General features: G+C 35.5%; 1 protein-coding gene across 3 annotated transcripts in view; it reads left to right on the plus strand.

Annotated features, from left to right (window-relative positions):
* ROCK2 (Rho associated coiled-coil containing protein kinase 2) overlaps positions 1–13149 on the plus strand; it is a 106834-nt gene that overhangs the window by 54613 nt on the left and 39072 nt on the right. For 2 of the 3 annotated variants that reach the window (XM_075145049.1, XM_075145048.1), the window contains exons 3-5: positions 1416–1516; positions 8941–9078; positions 11658–11918. In XM_075145049.1, coding sequence (XP_075001150.1) covers positions 1416–1516; positions 8941–9078; positions 11658–11918 — 500 coding nt within the window. Of the gene's footprint in view, positions 1–1415; positions 1517–2731; positions 2918–8940; positions 9079–11657; positions 11919–13149 lie in introns of those variants that run through there. The other variant, XM_075145050.1, reaches the window with a different exon arrangement.

A 13149-nucleotide genomic window follows, 5' to 3' on the forward strand; every position in this document is an offset into this window, starting at 1 on the left:
AATAGGTCAGAGTGCCTCCCTGATTGGGCTTGTTGCTCACTTGGCTCAAAAGAAATGTTCTTGATGATCAGGCATCTCCTGGATTGCTTGTAGCCTGCCAGGTTGCTCTTCCTGAGTATGTATGAATGGTTAAACTATTTACTAGATGTTCGTTATCATTAACTCCCCACTGACAATGTCATCTTTAATGTCATACTGAATTAACTGTACCTGTGATCCTGTTTTTTTCCTTTTTTCAGGTCCGAGATCCCCTTTAATGCCTTTCTTGGGATCAAATTCCGTGGTCTTTGACCGTAAACAGGGATCTCGCAATATACACCTCTACTCCTCTCTGAATATAAATATCCACAGCTCTTCATACAATTTCATGCTCTTCCCTGGTAGAGGTCTTGCTCCAGGCAACCTGTTTTGCTCTGTTTTGTTCTTCCTCTAAGCATGTGTGGGGGCAGTGTCAAAGCTTGTCACGCTTAAGAAAGATTACCTCCAGTATTATGGATTCCATTCATTGCTCCCATTATCTTTTGTCCTTGTAATAAGAATAGATTTTTAAAATGCATTTAGCCAGGAATACATTCACTAGCATGCTACATTTACAAAATTAAAGAGTCTAGGACCTTGCATGTTTTTAGAATTTGTCAGAGGTGAGAATTTTACTGGTTTCCCTTACAGATTCCCAAAACTGCGAACAAGAAAAATAATGAAAGTCAGAGCTTATCTGCAGAATATTGCACCAGAGGATACTTGAACAGAGTGTTGTAGACTTAATTTTAAAAAGTGTGGAACTATACGTGCAGTGAACACTAAAAAGCACTTTGCGATGGCCAACAGTTACATAAACATACATAAAATTGAATTAATGTTTCATATGGAATGAATGAGTGGATCTGAAGTCATATCCCTGCATGATCTGAAGTTGTACATGAAGGTTATTGAGTTCTGTTCCTCGCCGTTTGACTGCTGTTGAATCCTCCCGGTGTGTAGGAGCAGGTTGCACCTGCCAGGCTTTTGTGTGTACCAGGTACTTCACACGCCTGCGTTACCAATGGAGTGTCAGTGGATCCTGCCAGCACAGTGGGTGGCAACGAACAATTGTTTGAAAATTCAAGATAGGCGTCTCTGGTTCTTTACATTACCAGTGTCTTCTAGCTTGTGAATTATTATTAGAGGTGTGAAATGAGAGTCAGCAAAATCGAAAGGACATTTCAGTTGTTACAGCTAAAGGTAGATGGTTAACGGTTTCCAAACAATAATGAAAGGGGCTATTAATAGTGACTGCAGATTTCAAGAATTACCAAGAAGGCTCTAAACATTTAAATAAAAATAGCTTATTTTGATTCTAAATGAAAAATGTTAGAAAAATTTCTTGTATTCTGTTAATGCATGCATTATCACAACTTTTATTTTATTTGTTTCAGATGAGAAGATTGTGGAAAAAATCCGAGCTTTACAAATGAAAGCTGAAGACTATGATGTTGTTAAGGTGATTGGAAGAGGGGCTTTTGGAGAAGTGCAGCTGGTAAGAATGTAATGATATAATGATTAGACAGATTTATGGCTCTGGCCAAAACCTTCCCCAGTCTTGCATGCTTTATATCTAAAAATGCATTCTTATAAAGAATAAGTGTTATTTTCATTGTATCGTGAGGTCATTTCTGTGCATACTAAACAGTACATCTGAGTTTAAACCATGATGGATTGGACAGGAGGACTTGGGAAACAGTTTGCCATCCTTTGATGGAAATGGAAAAGACAGTTCATGGCAGTTCTAAATTTTTTTGGCTGCAAGCATCACTGTATCAGAATATCTGAAACCTTCCTTTGAAAGAGTAAGCTAATAGTGCAACAAAAAAATTTTGTTTTGCTCTTATAATTGTGATGCTTGTGTTGTATTTAACTAATAAGACTCCCGTAAAATTTTTTTAAGACTGTTTTCTTAATATTGTCTACTCAACATTGTATCCTATATAGTAAGAATGGGATTACTTTTTAAATTTATATCGCAGAGAAATTCTATTTAAAAAAAAAAAACAATCAAAATACAAAAACTAACTTAGTATATCATGCATAGTCTCCTTTTAATTTAATTTTTATTTTTCCTGGACTTCCAAGTCATACTGTGTGATAAATAGCACAAAAATGTGAGTGTATGTATAAGATGGATTGATATGTCAGTTTTGAAATATGCTATGGATGTAAGCACCAAATAGAATCTGAGAATACAAACACCAGGGGCAAGTTATCATGAGCTAACAGATAACTGCGTATCAGCTGATCCATGATTATTTTCTGTGTAAGCATTTTTAGAGGAAGAGAGATGTGAAGCAAGTCAATTTGCAGCAACTGAAGCTTGTTATCTTGTTACCACAAGGTAACAAAAATTAGCCTTTTGCTTGTGCCTTTTGATGTGGAACTGGCGTTTTACTGTTCTGTGCTAATTTTGCACTAGGAAGCTAAGAAAATCATATTGTTCTGTAATGTACAGCAATTTTGGAAAATACAAAGATGTTTTGGAGTTTTGTTGAGGAATGTGGCAAGATCTTAGCTCTGAAGTGCTTATGGGAGGTATACAATCTATAATGGTAATAAGTTTAGTATCCATTTATAAAATTATTTTTATTTTCCATATTAGTATTGGTGAAATTGGTTGGAACTGGGCGAGAAGTGAATCGTGTCCCTGTACTCGGCACTGGTGAGGCTGCACCTCGAATCCTGTGTTCAGTTTTGGGCCCCTCACTACAAGAAGGACATGGAGGTGCTGGAGCGTGTCCAGAGAAGGGCAACGAAGCTGGTGAAGGGCCTGGAGCACAAGTCTTATGAGGAGCGGCTGAGGGAACTGGGGTTGTTTAGCCTGGAGAAAAGGAGGCTGAGGGGAGACCTCATCGTGCTCTACAACTACCTGAAAGGAGGTTGTAGCGAGGTGGGTGTTGGTCTCTTCTGCCAAGTAACTAGCGATAGGACGAGAGGAAACGGTCTCAAGTTGCACCAAGGGAGGTTTAGATTGGACATTAGGAGAAATTTCTTCACTGAAAGAGTGTTCAGGCCTTGGAACAGGCTGCCCAGGGAAGTGGTTGAGTCACCATTCCTGGAAGTATTTAAAAGACGTGTAGATGAGGCGCTCAGGGACATGGTGTAGTGGGCATGGTGATGTTCAGTTGACGGTTGGACTCGATATCTTAGAGGTCTTTTCCAACCTTAATGATTCTATCATTCTATGAAAAAAAACCTGCGACTAGCCTAACGCTATTTGCGTGGCTCATGGGTAATTTGCAAATTTAGATGTAATTCATGGGGCAGTTAACAACATTTAATCAGCAATTTTTATTCATTTATTCTGTTCTTTAAGGCAATGATAACATGACATTCATGAATTTAACTCATATACTTAATCATGTTTTATTTATGGTTCTTTCTGTGTTTAGCCCCCACGGAAGTGGGGCAGCATGAGAATGTAGCTCCCTCTTCCCTATTTCTTTCTGGATCATTTGCACTTTGTTTTTATCCAGACGAATTTATGAGATATGGAGAGGATTATTTCCAAAGATCTCCATTTTCGAACAAGACTTTAAAGAATTAATATGTATCTTGCATATGCTTTTATATCCTTGCTGGCAAGGGATTAAAAACAAAACCAAAACCTTCAGCAGAACCTTACTTATTTGAGAAGGGGCTGCTGCAGGGAGCTTTGTAAGAAAGCAGACTACTCGTCTTTTCACTGACAGTCACGTCAAATGGTTTGTTTTAAAATCTTCTATTAGACAGTTTTATCATTTTATATATATCCACTTGTAGTAGCTAATAGAGATGCTCCTTTTTCATGCACTTGCATGGGAAGTCAGTGAAGAATCGAGTTGTAACCAACCAACTTGCTTGGTTCCTCGTCCATTTGTTGGGGAGGGAAGATGAAAAAGAGAAGATCCCAATAACAGAAGTCGTGCATTTTTTGGATGTCACACAGATCTATTTACTGGAAGTATCCAAGGGAATTGTGTTTTTAACGTGCTTCAAAAATCAAAATACATTGTTTTCATATGTATATTTCTAAGAACTTAAGGGTTTTTCTAAATAATTTTCATTTTCTTTTTTACATTTCATTTTAAATATAAGTTCTTAATTTGATCTGGCTTAGAATGGAAACTTTTTTTCTTAATACACTGTGTCATGCACAACTTAAATTCTGAAGTAGAGATGATTTTTTCACAGTGTACATACTGCAATTAGGTAGTTTGAGGGATCTGAAGACAAACTTTACCTCTCATTTGCCTCGTCATTATATGTAATGGTAAAATGCATAGAACGTTGGTCATATAATGACCTTTTTTTGTTTTGTTGTTGTTGTTATGGGGTTTTATTATTCGTTAAATAAGCCCTTAGTCTTTAAATAAGCCCCAAAATAAAAGAAGCTAAGAATGCTTGGTACTGGAAGGGAACTTCTGTGTGTTCGTATAGAGCTCTTTTATACTTCATGCCCATTTAAAATAACGCTCTTTTTCTGGAATGTAAAAATGTAAGTGGAAATCATAATGTTATGTAGTCTTACAACTAAAAAGCAGTGGGTTAATAAATACAACTGTAGATCTGAACTAATATTAGCTGGTGATGAGGGCATACATACCTAGATTTTTTGCCTCACAAGGTATGATACAAGTTTAAACTATTGAGCTAAGCTGTATCTATTTCTACTCCACTCAAAATGTTAACACCACAGTTGCAGATGATGGATTTGCAGTAATCAAAATATTTTGCAACACATTCTGTGATCAAAATAGAAATTTGCTTCAGTGGGGGCTAAACACAGAAAGAACCATAAATAAAACATGATTAAGTACGAGTTAAATTCATGAATGTCATGTTATCAGTTATGCCATTGTGCATAAATATTTGTAGCACAAATATTTGTTAAATATTTGTTAAATATTTGTAATATTTAAACATAACAAGCCAAAAAATGCGTATGTTAACATATAGAATAAAATAGTCAGCTATGACCTCCTCCATTTAATTTTGTTTCCCCCAAGCTTTCTGCTCCAGTATAGCATTTTCTTGTGAAAGAAGTGGTGTGGAGAGATCAGCCTTCTGGATTCTAGCAAGAAAGGAAAACGCATTCTCTACTGTTATATCTTACAGCTAGATTTTTTTTAGAAAGCCTCCCTCCTTCTCCCCCCAAATTAAAAAAATCAGTCCAGTAAAGAGAGATCAGATGGCTCTGGTCTGAGCATCTGACTTTGGTGGAAAAACAATTTCCTATAACTCCAGAAGTATTAAACTCTACTCTTGAGCTCTGGCCTCTGGCTTTCCTGGGTCTGTAGAGATGGGGAAAGCTAAGAAAATAATTGCCAGCTGCCAGATTGCTTCTTCTCTTATGCAGTGTCATGAATAAAAGTGACTGGTGTCTAGGACAGACAGAAAAATTGAATTATGGTGCTTAATATGTTACTTGTGGTTTATGCAGAAACAGTAATTTATGAAAGCGCATCCTAAGTACCTTTTGTTTGTTTTCACTTGAGGAAAAATCCTCTTGATTTGAAATTGAAACATATCCTCAGCTCCTTCTCCCAGGTCTAATCACAAAGTACTGTAATGTTGCAGTGACACAGCAGACTGACTTGATCATGTTCTGGAATAGAAAACTAAAGCAAGGCTAACTCTTTCTTGTATTTGGGTAGTAAAGGATAGTCTGGGTGATGGTCTTTACTATGTGATTTCTTAGTGTTGCAAACCAGTGGTTGTCATATATGTGATATGTCATATATGTCATATGTGGCCTATATAAACAGGTGCTGGTTTAGTTTTTTTTCCATTAAGTGCTTTGTTTATTAGGTTTAGTTTCCCAGCCACTGCTGATGTACACTTCTGTAGTAAAGCAAGTAAAGCAGTCATGGTCTATTACACGAAAATTTGTCAGGACATAAATTTTGGTACCTTATCTGCAGTAATTTCTTATGGCTCTGTTAAGTATTTTAAGATATTTGTGATTATTTCAAACCTTAGAGTTCATTTCAGAACTCCACTCTAGGATCTTCCTTTTCTTTTATCATAAAAGAGATGGTGCCATTATCAATACTACATACTCAATCTGATAACTTCAAATAGATATGTTATTTTCGTTGCCTAGAGATTGTCTTCTGATGTGAATGCGGTAGAAATTATGGATGCATTTTGTGCGTACTTGTTTCTTGAAAGTCTTAGATTGATGAAGCACAGTAGAGGGAAATTCTTATTTCTTAATGCATTTTCATAAGTTAAACGAGGCCATGTTACTCAGCGCTGATGGCACGAAGGGATTTTCCTACCTATTTTGAGAGTTATTCTGGTGAGCTGCAGTTTAAATTTGGCAGTTCATTTAAACAGCTGGAAGAAATTGAAACATCATGACAGTTTAATACATGAATAATCTGCTATATGAGCCACTATATGTATGTACAAATATAGCTCTGGGTAAAGAGCACACTGGCTAGCAGCTAAATGGGCTGTCTCCAGGGGCCGTGGTGGTGATATAAGAAGTAATGTCATCGGTAGGTCTGTTCACCTGTAAGGCATGCCAAGACACACTCAGCCTTTGGGTGTGCCAGTATGCTAGGTTTTGCTTTGGTTCCTTGATTTTTGCACAGAGAATGAACCTATCTTGAAATTTTCTCAAGAAATAATTTAGCGAACTAAACCTATTGGCACTGCCTTAGAGAGGTGCACAGACTCTGGTTTCTGGTCCCCCTACCATTGTTTACTTTGCTTCTCCTATGCATGAGCTTGCTTCAGGCGGTGCTGACTTTTTGAGAATTTTTCTTCCAAAGTAGTGGGAGACAATTATTCTTGTAGAAGAAGACAGCTATACTAACTGCACCCAGGCAAGAGTACACAACGATTTTAGGAATTGTAAACTACTAAATACATTGCAGAGCTTTACGTGAACTTTCACAGAAAATGCATCTTCAATTAAACAGTATCTTTTTGAGGTTGCTGGTCTTTGTGTTTCTTCTGGTTTTAAGCGGGATTACAAAAGCTCTACTTCATGGCATATAGTTTGTGGTGTACCACCAAGTCTTTGTAAATTATGCCATGTGGGATTAGTCAATGGGAAGGAGATAGTTTTCAAAATCCTTTTTTAGGACACCTTCACTAGCTGGTTAATTGTTAGTGTCTCAAAATATACATGCTTATAGAGTTGTTAATGCATGTAGATAATGTGTTTCTGTTTTGGTGTTTGGTTGGAGGTGTTTTGATCTAGCTATACAGAAGGTTGTTGGTTAGTGTTAAAGTATGCAAGATGCTAATCCTAAAACGTTTGTACCTATATCTTGAGAGCAAAAACCCCCAATTTCAAGAACAGGAAATTAATAAATAAACCTGTTTCTGTTCATGTTCTCACTCTTTCCAAGATTTCCCCACCACCACCTAATGCTTCTCCTATTTCTACAGATCATTCCTGTTGGCTTCAGCAGCATTAATGTTTACAGCTCCTCAGGAACAGGAGACTGATGCTCCCAGATTTGTAGAACACATAGGTGCCTCTCTGAAGCTTTGCACTGCAGACATAATGGACCTGAAACATTTACAGCTGTTCGGGAAAAGACCCTATTAAACATTCTTTCAAGTAGTGTAATTAAAGTCAGACATTGTGTAAAGCTAAGAGGTTGGGGGGTATGGTTTATTTTACTAAATGTGAGGCTTTTAAATGCACCAGAAAGTCGTAACCATTTGGTTCTGATTTCACAAATTAGTCCACTGAATTTTTTATTTTCATGTGAAGAAAATATGCAGAAACTTAAGATGCAATTAATTTCTTTTTTTCTGCTGACTCAGACATCTTACAGCTGAATACTTCTCACCTTGATTTCTGCAAGGAACACTCAAGGATGTTAAAAAACTGGTCCTTTAGTAGTTGTTTCATAAAGTAGCCTAAATCTAACATTGTTTCATTAACAGGGTAATGACTTTACAGTCTGTGCTTTAAGGATTTTGTTTCATGTCCATATTCAGTTGAAGTTTTCAAAAATATTTTCAGATTTTGTCATAAAAATTTTAATTTCAGTTTTCCAACAAGACTTATGTTACTAATTTTACATCATTTAAAGTGAATTTAATAACTACTTAAGAAAAGAAATACGAGCAATTGTTTTTGTGAAAAAATAAAAATTGGAAGATGCTGAAATGGACTGCTTGCAGAATATCTAAGGTGAATGAATGCAACGGATAGATGGTGGTCAGAATAAAAAAATATAAGAGAGTTGCATTTTATTTCTCCTTACACGATGGAACTTTTGAAGGGGGAATAGGCAAGCATTTCCTTTTTCTTCTGTAAACAGAATTATTTCATCTTTTTTTCTTTAGTGTTCTGGGTGATTTGAAGTAGGCATGTTCAGTCAGAAAATGTTAAGAAGAGCAGTCCAGTTCTTTAGAGAAAGATGGTACTTTTCTCATTCTGAGTTTTGGGTTGGTTTTTTTGTTTTGGTTTGGGTTTTTTTGGGGGGGAAGGGGGAGCAGGGGTTAACCTGTTTCAATTTGAGTACGCAGACTACTGGATTCAACTCTCATTTTTATGCTCATAGCCATAGTGAGGAAGAACATATGCGTGTATCAGTGCACTTTCAATAAAACAGCTACCTCCCGAGAGCTCCCGCGCGTCCTTCTCGTGGCCCTGGAGCAACTCTTCTGAGGTTGCAGCGGCAGCTGCAGCAGTTGGCCAGGCTCTGGCGTATCTTCCTCCATTTGGCATCCTTCTTGTTCCACCCCTACTATCTATGTTTTTTGGAGCAACTGTTAAGTTTTTCTTTCCAGGTTTGGAAGTTCTCAAATCCTTACTGTGTAGAAAACTGGGTTTATGAAGACCTGGAGGCATCACATCCCAGAAAACAGTTTGCATGTAGGAGAAATATACTATGCTGGTATTCAATTTTTTTACAAGGCATTTTAAAAAAGTTGTTCCTCTTCCTTCTCAACCAACAGGTTCGCCATAAAATGACACAGAAGGTTTATGCAATGAAGCTACTTAGTAAATTTGAAATGATCAAGAGATCAGATTCAGCCTTTTTCTGGGAAGAAAGAGATATCATGGCCTTCGCCAACAGTCCGTGGGTTGTTCAGGTAAGGAAGATATGCAAGAGTAAAATCATAATAATAATAAAGCCATAAATCTTTCCCAGTCTTGAGCTGGTTTTGAATTTACACCTAAACTCAAATAATGGTTTAGGTTCAGATTGTAAAGATACATATTTACATGGAGTTTTGTGTATTTGGCTGTATTAGTAAGTAGATTAATTTACATTTGAGTCACTACAAATGCATCACAAAATAGAATTAAACAGATTTTTGAAATACCCGCATAATTATTTGGAATAATAGGGCGGTTACCTTTCCAACTAAGAAAAAATCCATATAGAAATGTAGAAACAAATGTCAACATTATTTCCAGTCTTTCCTCATGATACAGTCAGTTGATCACAGGCAATTAGAATTAAGAGTGCTTTAAGTACTTACTGTCTTTTCAGCTGTGATTTGGTAGATGGATGAGTGCACACTCCTGGTCTCCTGCAAGACAGGAGGTTGTAGCAGTGGTTTGCTTGAAACCATCTTCTGTTTAGTGGTCAGTTACTGCATCTCAGCTCAGAAGTTAATATCCAGGTAATGGAAAGCTGACTTCTTCAGCTGGTCTTGAACACCGTTGCTTGCAGCTGTCTCATGACACGTATCATCATCATGTTTGTAATATGAATTATGCCTTTGGGAAGAATTAGTACTAAATATTGCAATTTCTTGTAACTACTAAATTACACCAATTAATAAAATGAGTAGTGAAAGCATATGCTTAGAGAAATTGTTAGTACTTCATTTTGTTAAATAATTAATACATTTAAATGTTCTCACATATATTGCCATGCTTCTCTATATTTAATAAGTAAAGACTGGCCTTAAGCTTTCCATATATTCTTCATAACACTTTGCCTTATGCGTGCAAGAAATGTTTTACAAGGTTTTTTTTATTTGGATGTTTTGCTCTTCTGAGCATATTCTGTGTTCTTACCTATATTCAGCAGAAATACTTAACCAAATAGGTGAATTTTTATTTAGGTGTTTTTTTTTGTTCTAATGACAGTAGTTGTCAGGAATTTTTATTTTTCACATGCAATTGAAAGTAACGAGAAATGTATGACACTCAATTTTCAAAGGAAAGTGTAGCAAGCATGATATAAATATGTGTGTGTGTGTATTTGTAAATAGCAAATGAATTAAAGTGTAGTTGCAGTTGTGCCTTCTATGATGAAGTGTATTAGTGTGATATATTTAGGTAATGTGGTCCAGTGGGATAGGACATTGAGCTGGTTTTAAGAAAATGTAGGTCCTGTTCTGAGCTAGAAACTGGGACAGATCACACTGCTTCTCTGCGCCTTCTTTTTTATGTGAAAAACATAAAAGAGCCCTAGATAATATTTTTTTTTTTTAAATGAAATCCCTTGGGGGCAATAACGAAAGTGCTGTGTAAAGGCATAATGTTGTTGTTTATTACTGTGTTATATTAATATCTTTACATGTGAGAATACAGAGACTATTTTGGATTTCAATTTAAATTTTAATGACCAAATGCATTATCATATTATATACTGTGTGTGCTATCCATTTGTGAAAACAAATACAGTGCAAAATATATGTATTAAAATACGTATTTATAATATAGGTCTTCTGTCACTCATACACAGTAAATTTTAATCTAAAGGTCAAATCTCCTTTCATGGTTCCTCATCCTCAAACTCCCTGGTTTTGATTTCCTCCTTTCCACTCATCCTCTTTTTCAATTGCCTTTGAATTTTGTGTGGGTAACTTAAAGATGTGAATGATTTTAGCTTTTAATGTAAAGGAGCAGTATTCCCTGAGAAGTAAGGTGAGAGACTTTCAGAGACTTTACCACGTCAGTCATTGAACATTTGATAGTAATGCTTTTTTGCTGGTTTGGGTCATTTTCAGACCTGGTGATCACTGAAATCTCTAAAACGTCAGCGTTCTAGGTCTGAAATACCTTTTAAAGAGATAAGACTTACTTTCACTATCACACCAGTAGGAAACATACTAGCTGCCATCTATACCAGACTGTTATTTTATTGCTAAAGATAATTTCTTTGATTGTGTTATAGTTGTCTTCAGGAACGTTTTTTTCTTTTTCTTTCTTATTTCAACATATGTCTTGATTTAAGACAAAATCAGTAGTGACAAGCGTTTTTCTAAATACATACAGAGATAAGGAGATTGATAATATACGAAATTTAGAAACAGTCTAAGATGCTGTTCACTGTTGAGCTATTTTCAAATCAGTACATGATGCTCCCTTTCTCAGATTTGGTATTTTGCATTTTGACTTAGTGATACTTTTTAATGCCAAGAAACATGGATATATATACATGACTCATACTACTAAAATAATCAGGAAATCTTTGTCACTTTCTTAAAAATGAAAATGATGGTGTTTTGAAGTTCAGTAAATTTCAAGGTACTGTCATAATTAATAGAAAATATAGATTATCTGAATATAAAAAATAAAGTTACTTTACATCAGTCTTGAAAATATATGCTCAGGTTTGATGAAACTTCAAGATAAAGTGCTTTATTCTTTTTCTTAGCTGTATCTGGAAAGTAATTGCTCTTTTTCCTTTTCCTTTTTTTTAATGTTGCAGCTATTTTGTGCCTTTCAAGATGACAAATACTTGTACATGGTAATGGAATACATGCCAGGTGGAGATCTTGTAAACCTTATGAGCAATTACGATGTGCCTGAGAAATGGGCCAAGTTCTATACAGCTGAAGTTGTTCTTGCTCTTGATGCAATTCACTCCATGGGCTTGATACACAGAGATGTGAAGCCTGACAATATGCTTTTAGATAAGTATGGGCATCTGAAGCTGGCAGATTTTGGCACTTGCATGAAAATGGATGAAGTAAGTATGCTGCTGAATAATTTATCATGTATAAAACTGTAATTCTAAGGTTATTTTCTAACGAATTATAATACCTAAAGGAATATTCATCAAATGGTCCACTTGGTTGGAAAGCCATTCCTTGTCTCCTACTTTTAAATACAAGGATACTTTAAATAGTGTAACCTTATCTATAATAAACTGTTCTGGCACATGGAAGAAGAACGTAAGTTACTTTTTGTTATTTTTGAAAGCATGTGTGTTTATGAATTTCTGAGGTTCATTTTTTTGCCAAATGTCTGAAAAGCTTATGAGACAACTCCTAGTCGGAGTTGGATCTTGGAACCTTGGAACAGTTCATAAACTGATATTTTTCTGTAAATGAAATTATTTTATAGACAATTTTATACAGTCCCTATTTTTTTTACTCTATCTAATTGTTCTCATAGCATCCTCTAGTGGTCATTAAAATGAGGTCACAGTAAGGCAGCAGTGGTATGTGATATATTGATTAAAATTTATGTTAGCTATTCGTCAAGGTGTCATACATTTTAATTGTCCAGATTTTACCATGTACAGTCAAATATAGAGTTTTCTAATGAGATTGTATAAGAATATTTTATTTTTAACAGGATGTAATACCTTATATTATTAAAGGAGACTTAAAAATAAAGCTACTTTTTCTAGTTTGCACTTCTAAAATCTTCCCTGACAAACAATGTTACGCTGTAATTTCCACAACATATTATTCCTGTGAAAAATTATAATAGATTCTAAAAAAACTCTGTATGAATGGGTGTTATCATTTGCCTGGCCTTTGAAAGGTTTCTGTATTAATGTTGGCAAGGATGATCCTTTTAAACTTCCTTGCTTTAAGGTATTAGATTTTTTTCTGTATTGTTTAGGCAGTGCTTGATATAATCTCTGCAATCTACTTAATTTGCATTTGCATCGTTAAGTTAATGTTTCTTCAGCTGTATCTAGAAGTATTGTCTCTGGTTAGGGTTTTTTTCTTTCCTGTGACAATATATTAACTTCATTGAATAAATACAGCTGTTTATTGAGGTTTAGTAGTCTATCTAGTTTTGCTGATATTGTGGTTGTTATTCTAAGGGCAGATAGATTGTTTACCTCCACTTTGATGATTTACTTGCCTGTAGTTTAGGGGACAGCATTTACTTTAATTGAAAAAATCAAAAGTAGTACTTGTTCTCTTAATTAATTTAGTCCTTAAAAAAATTAATTGGTTTTG

The sequence above is a fragment of the Calonectris borealis genome, chromosome 3 (assembly GCF_964195595.1).
Source record: "Calonectris borealis chromosome 3, bCalBor7.hap1.2, whole genome shotgun sequence".
Lineage (NCBI taxonomy): Eukaryota > Metazoa > Chordata > Aves > Procellariiformes > Procellariidae > Calonectris > Calonectris borealis.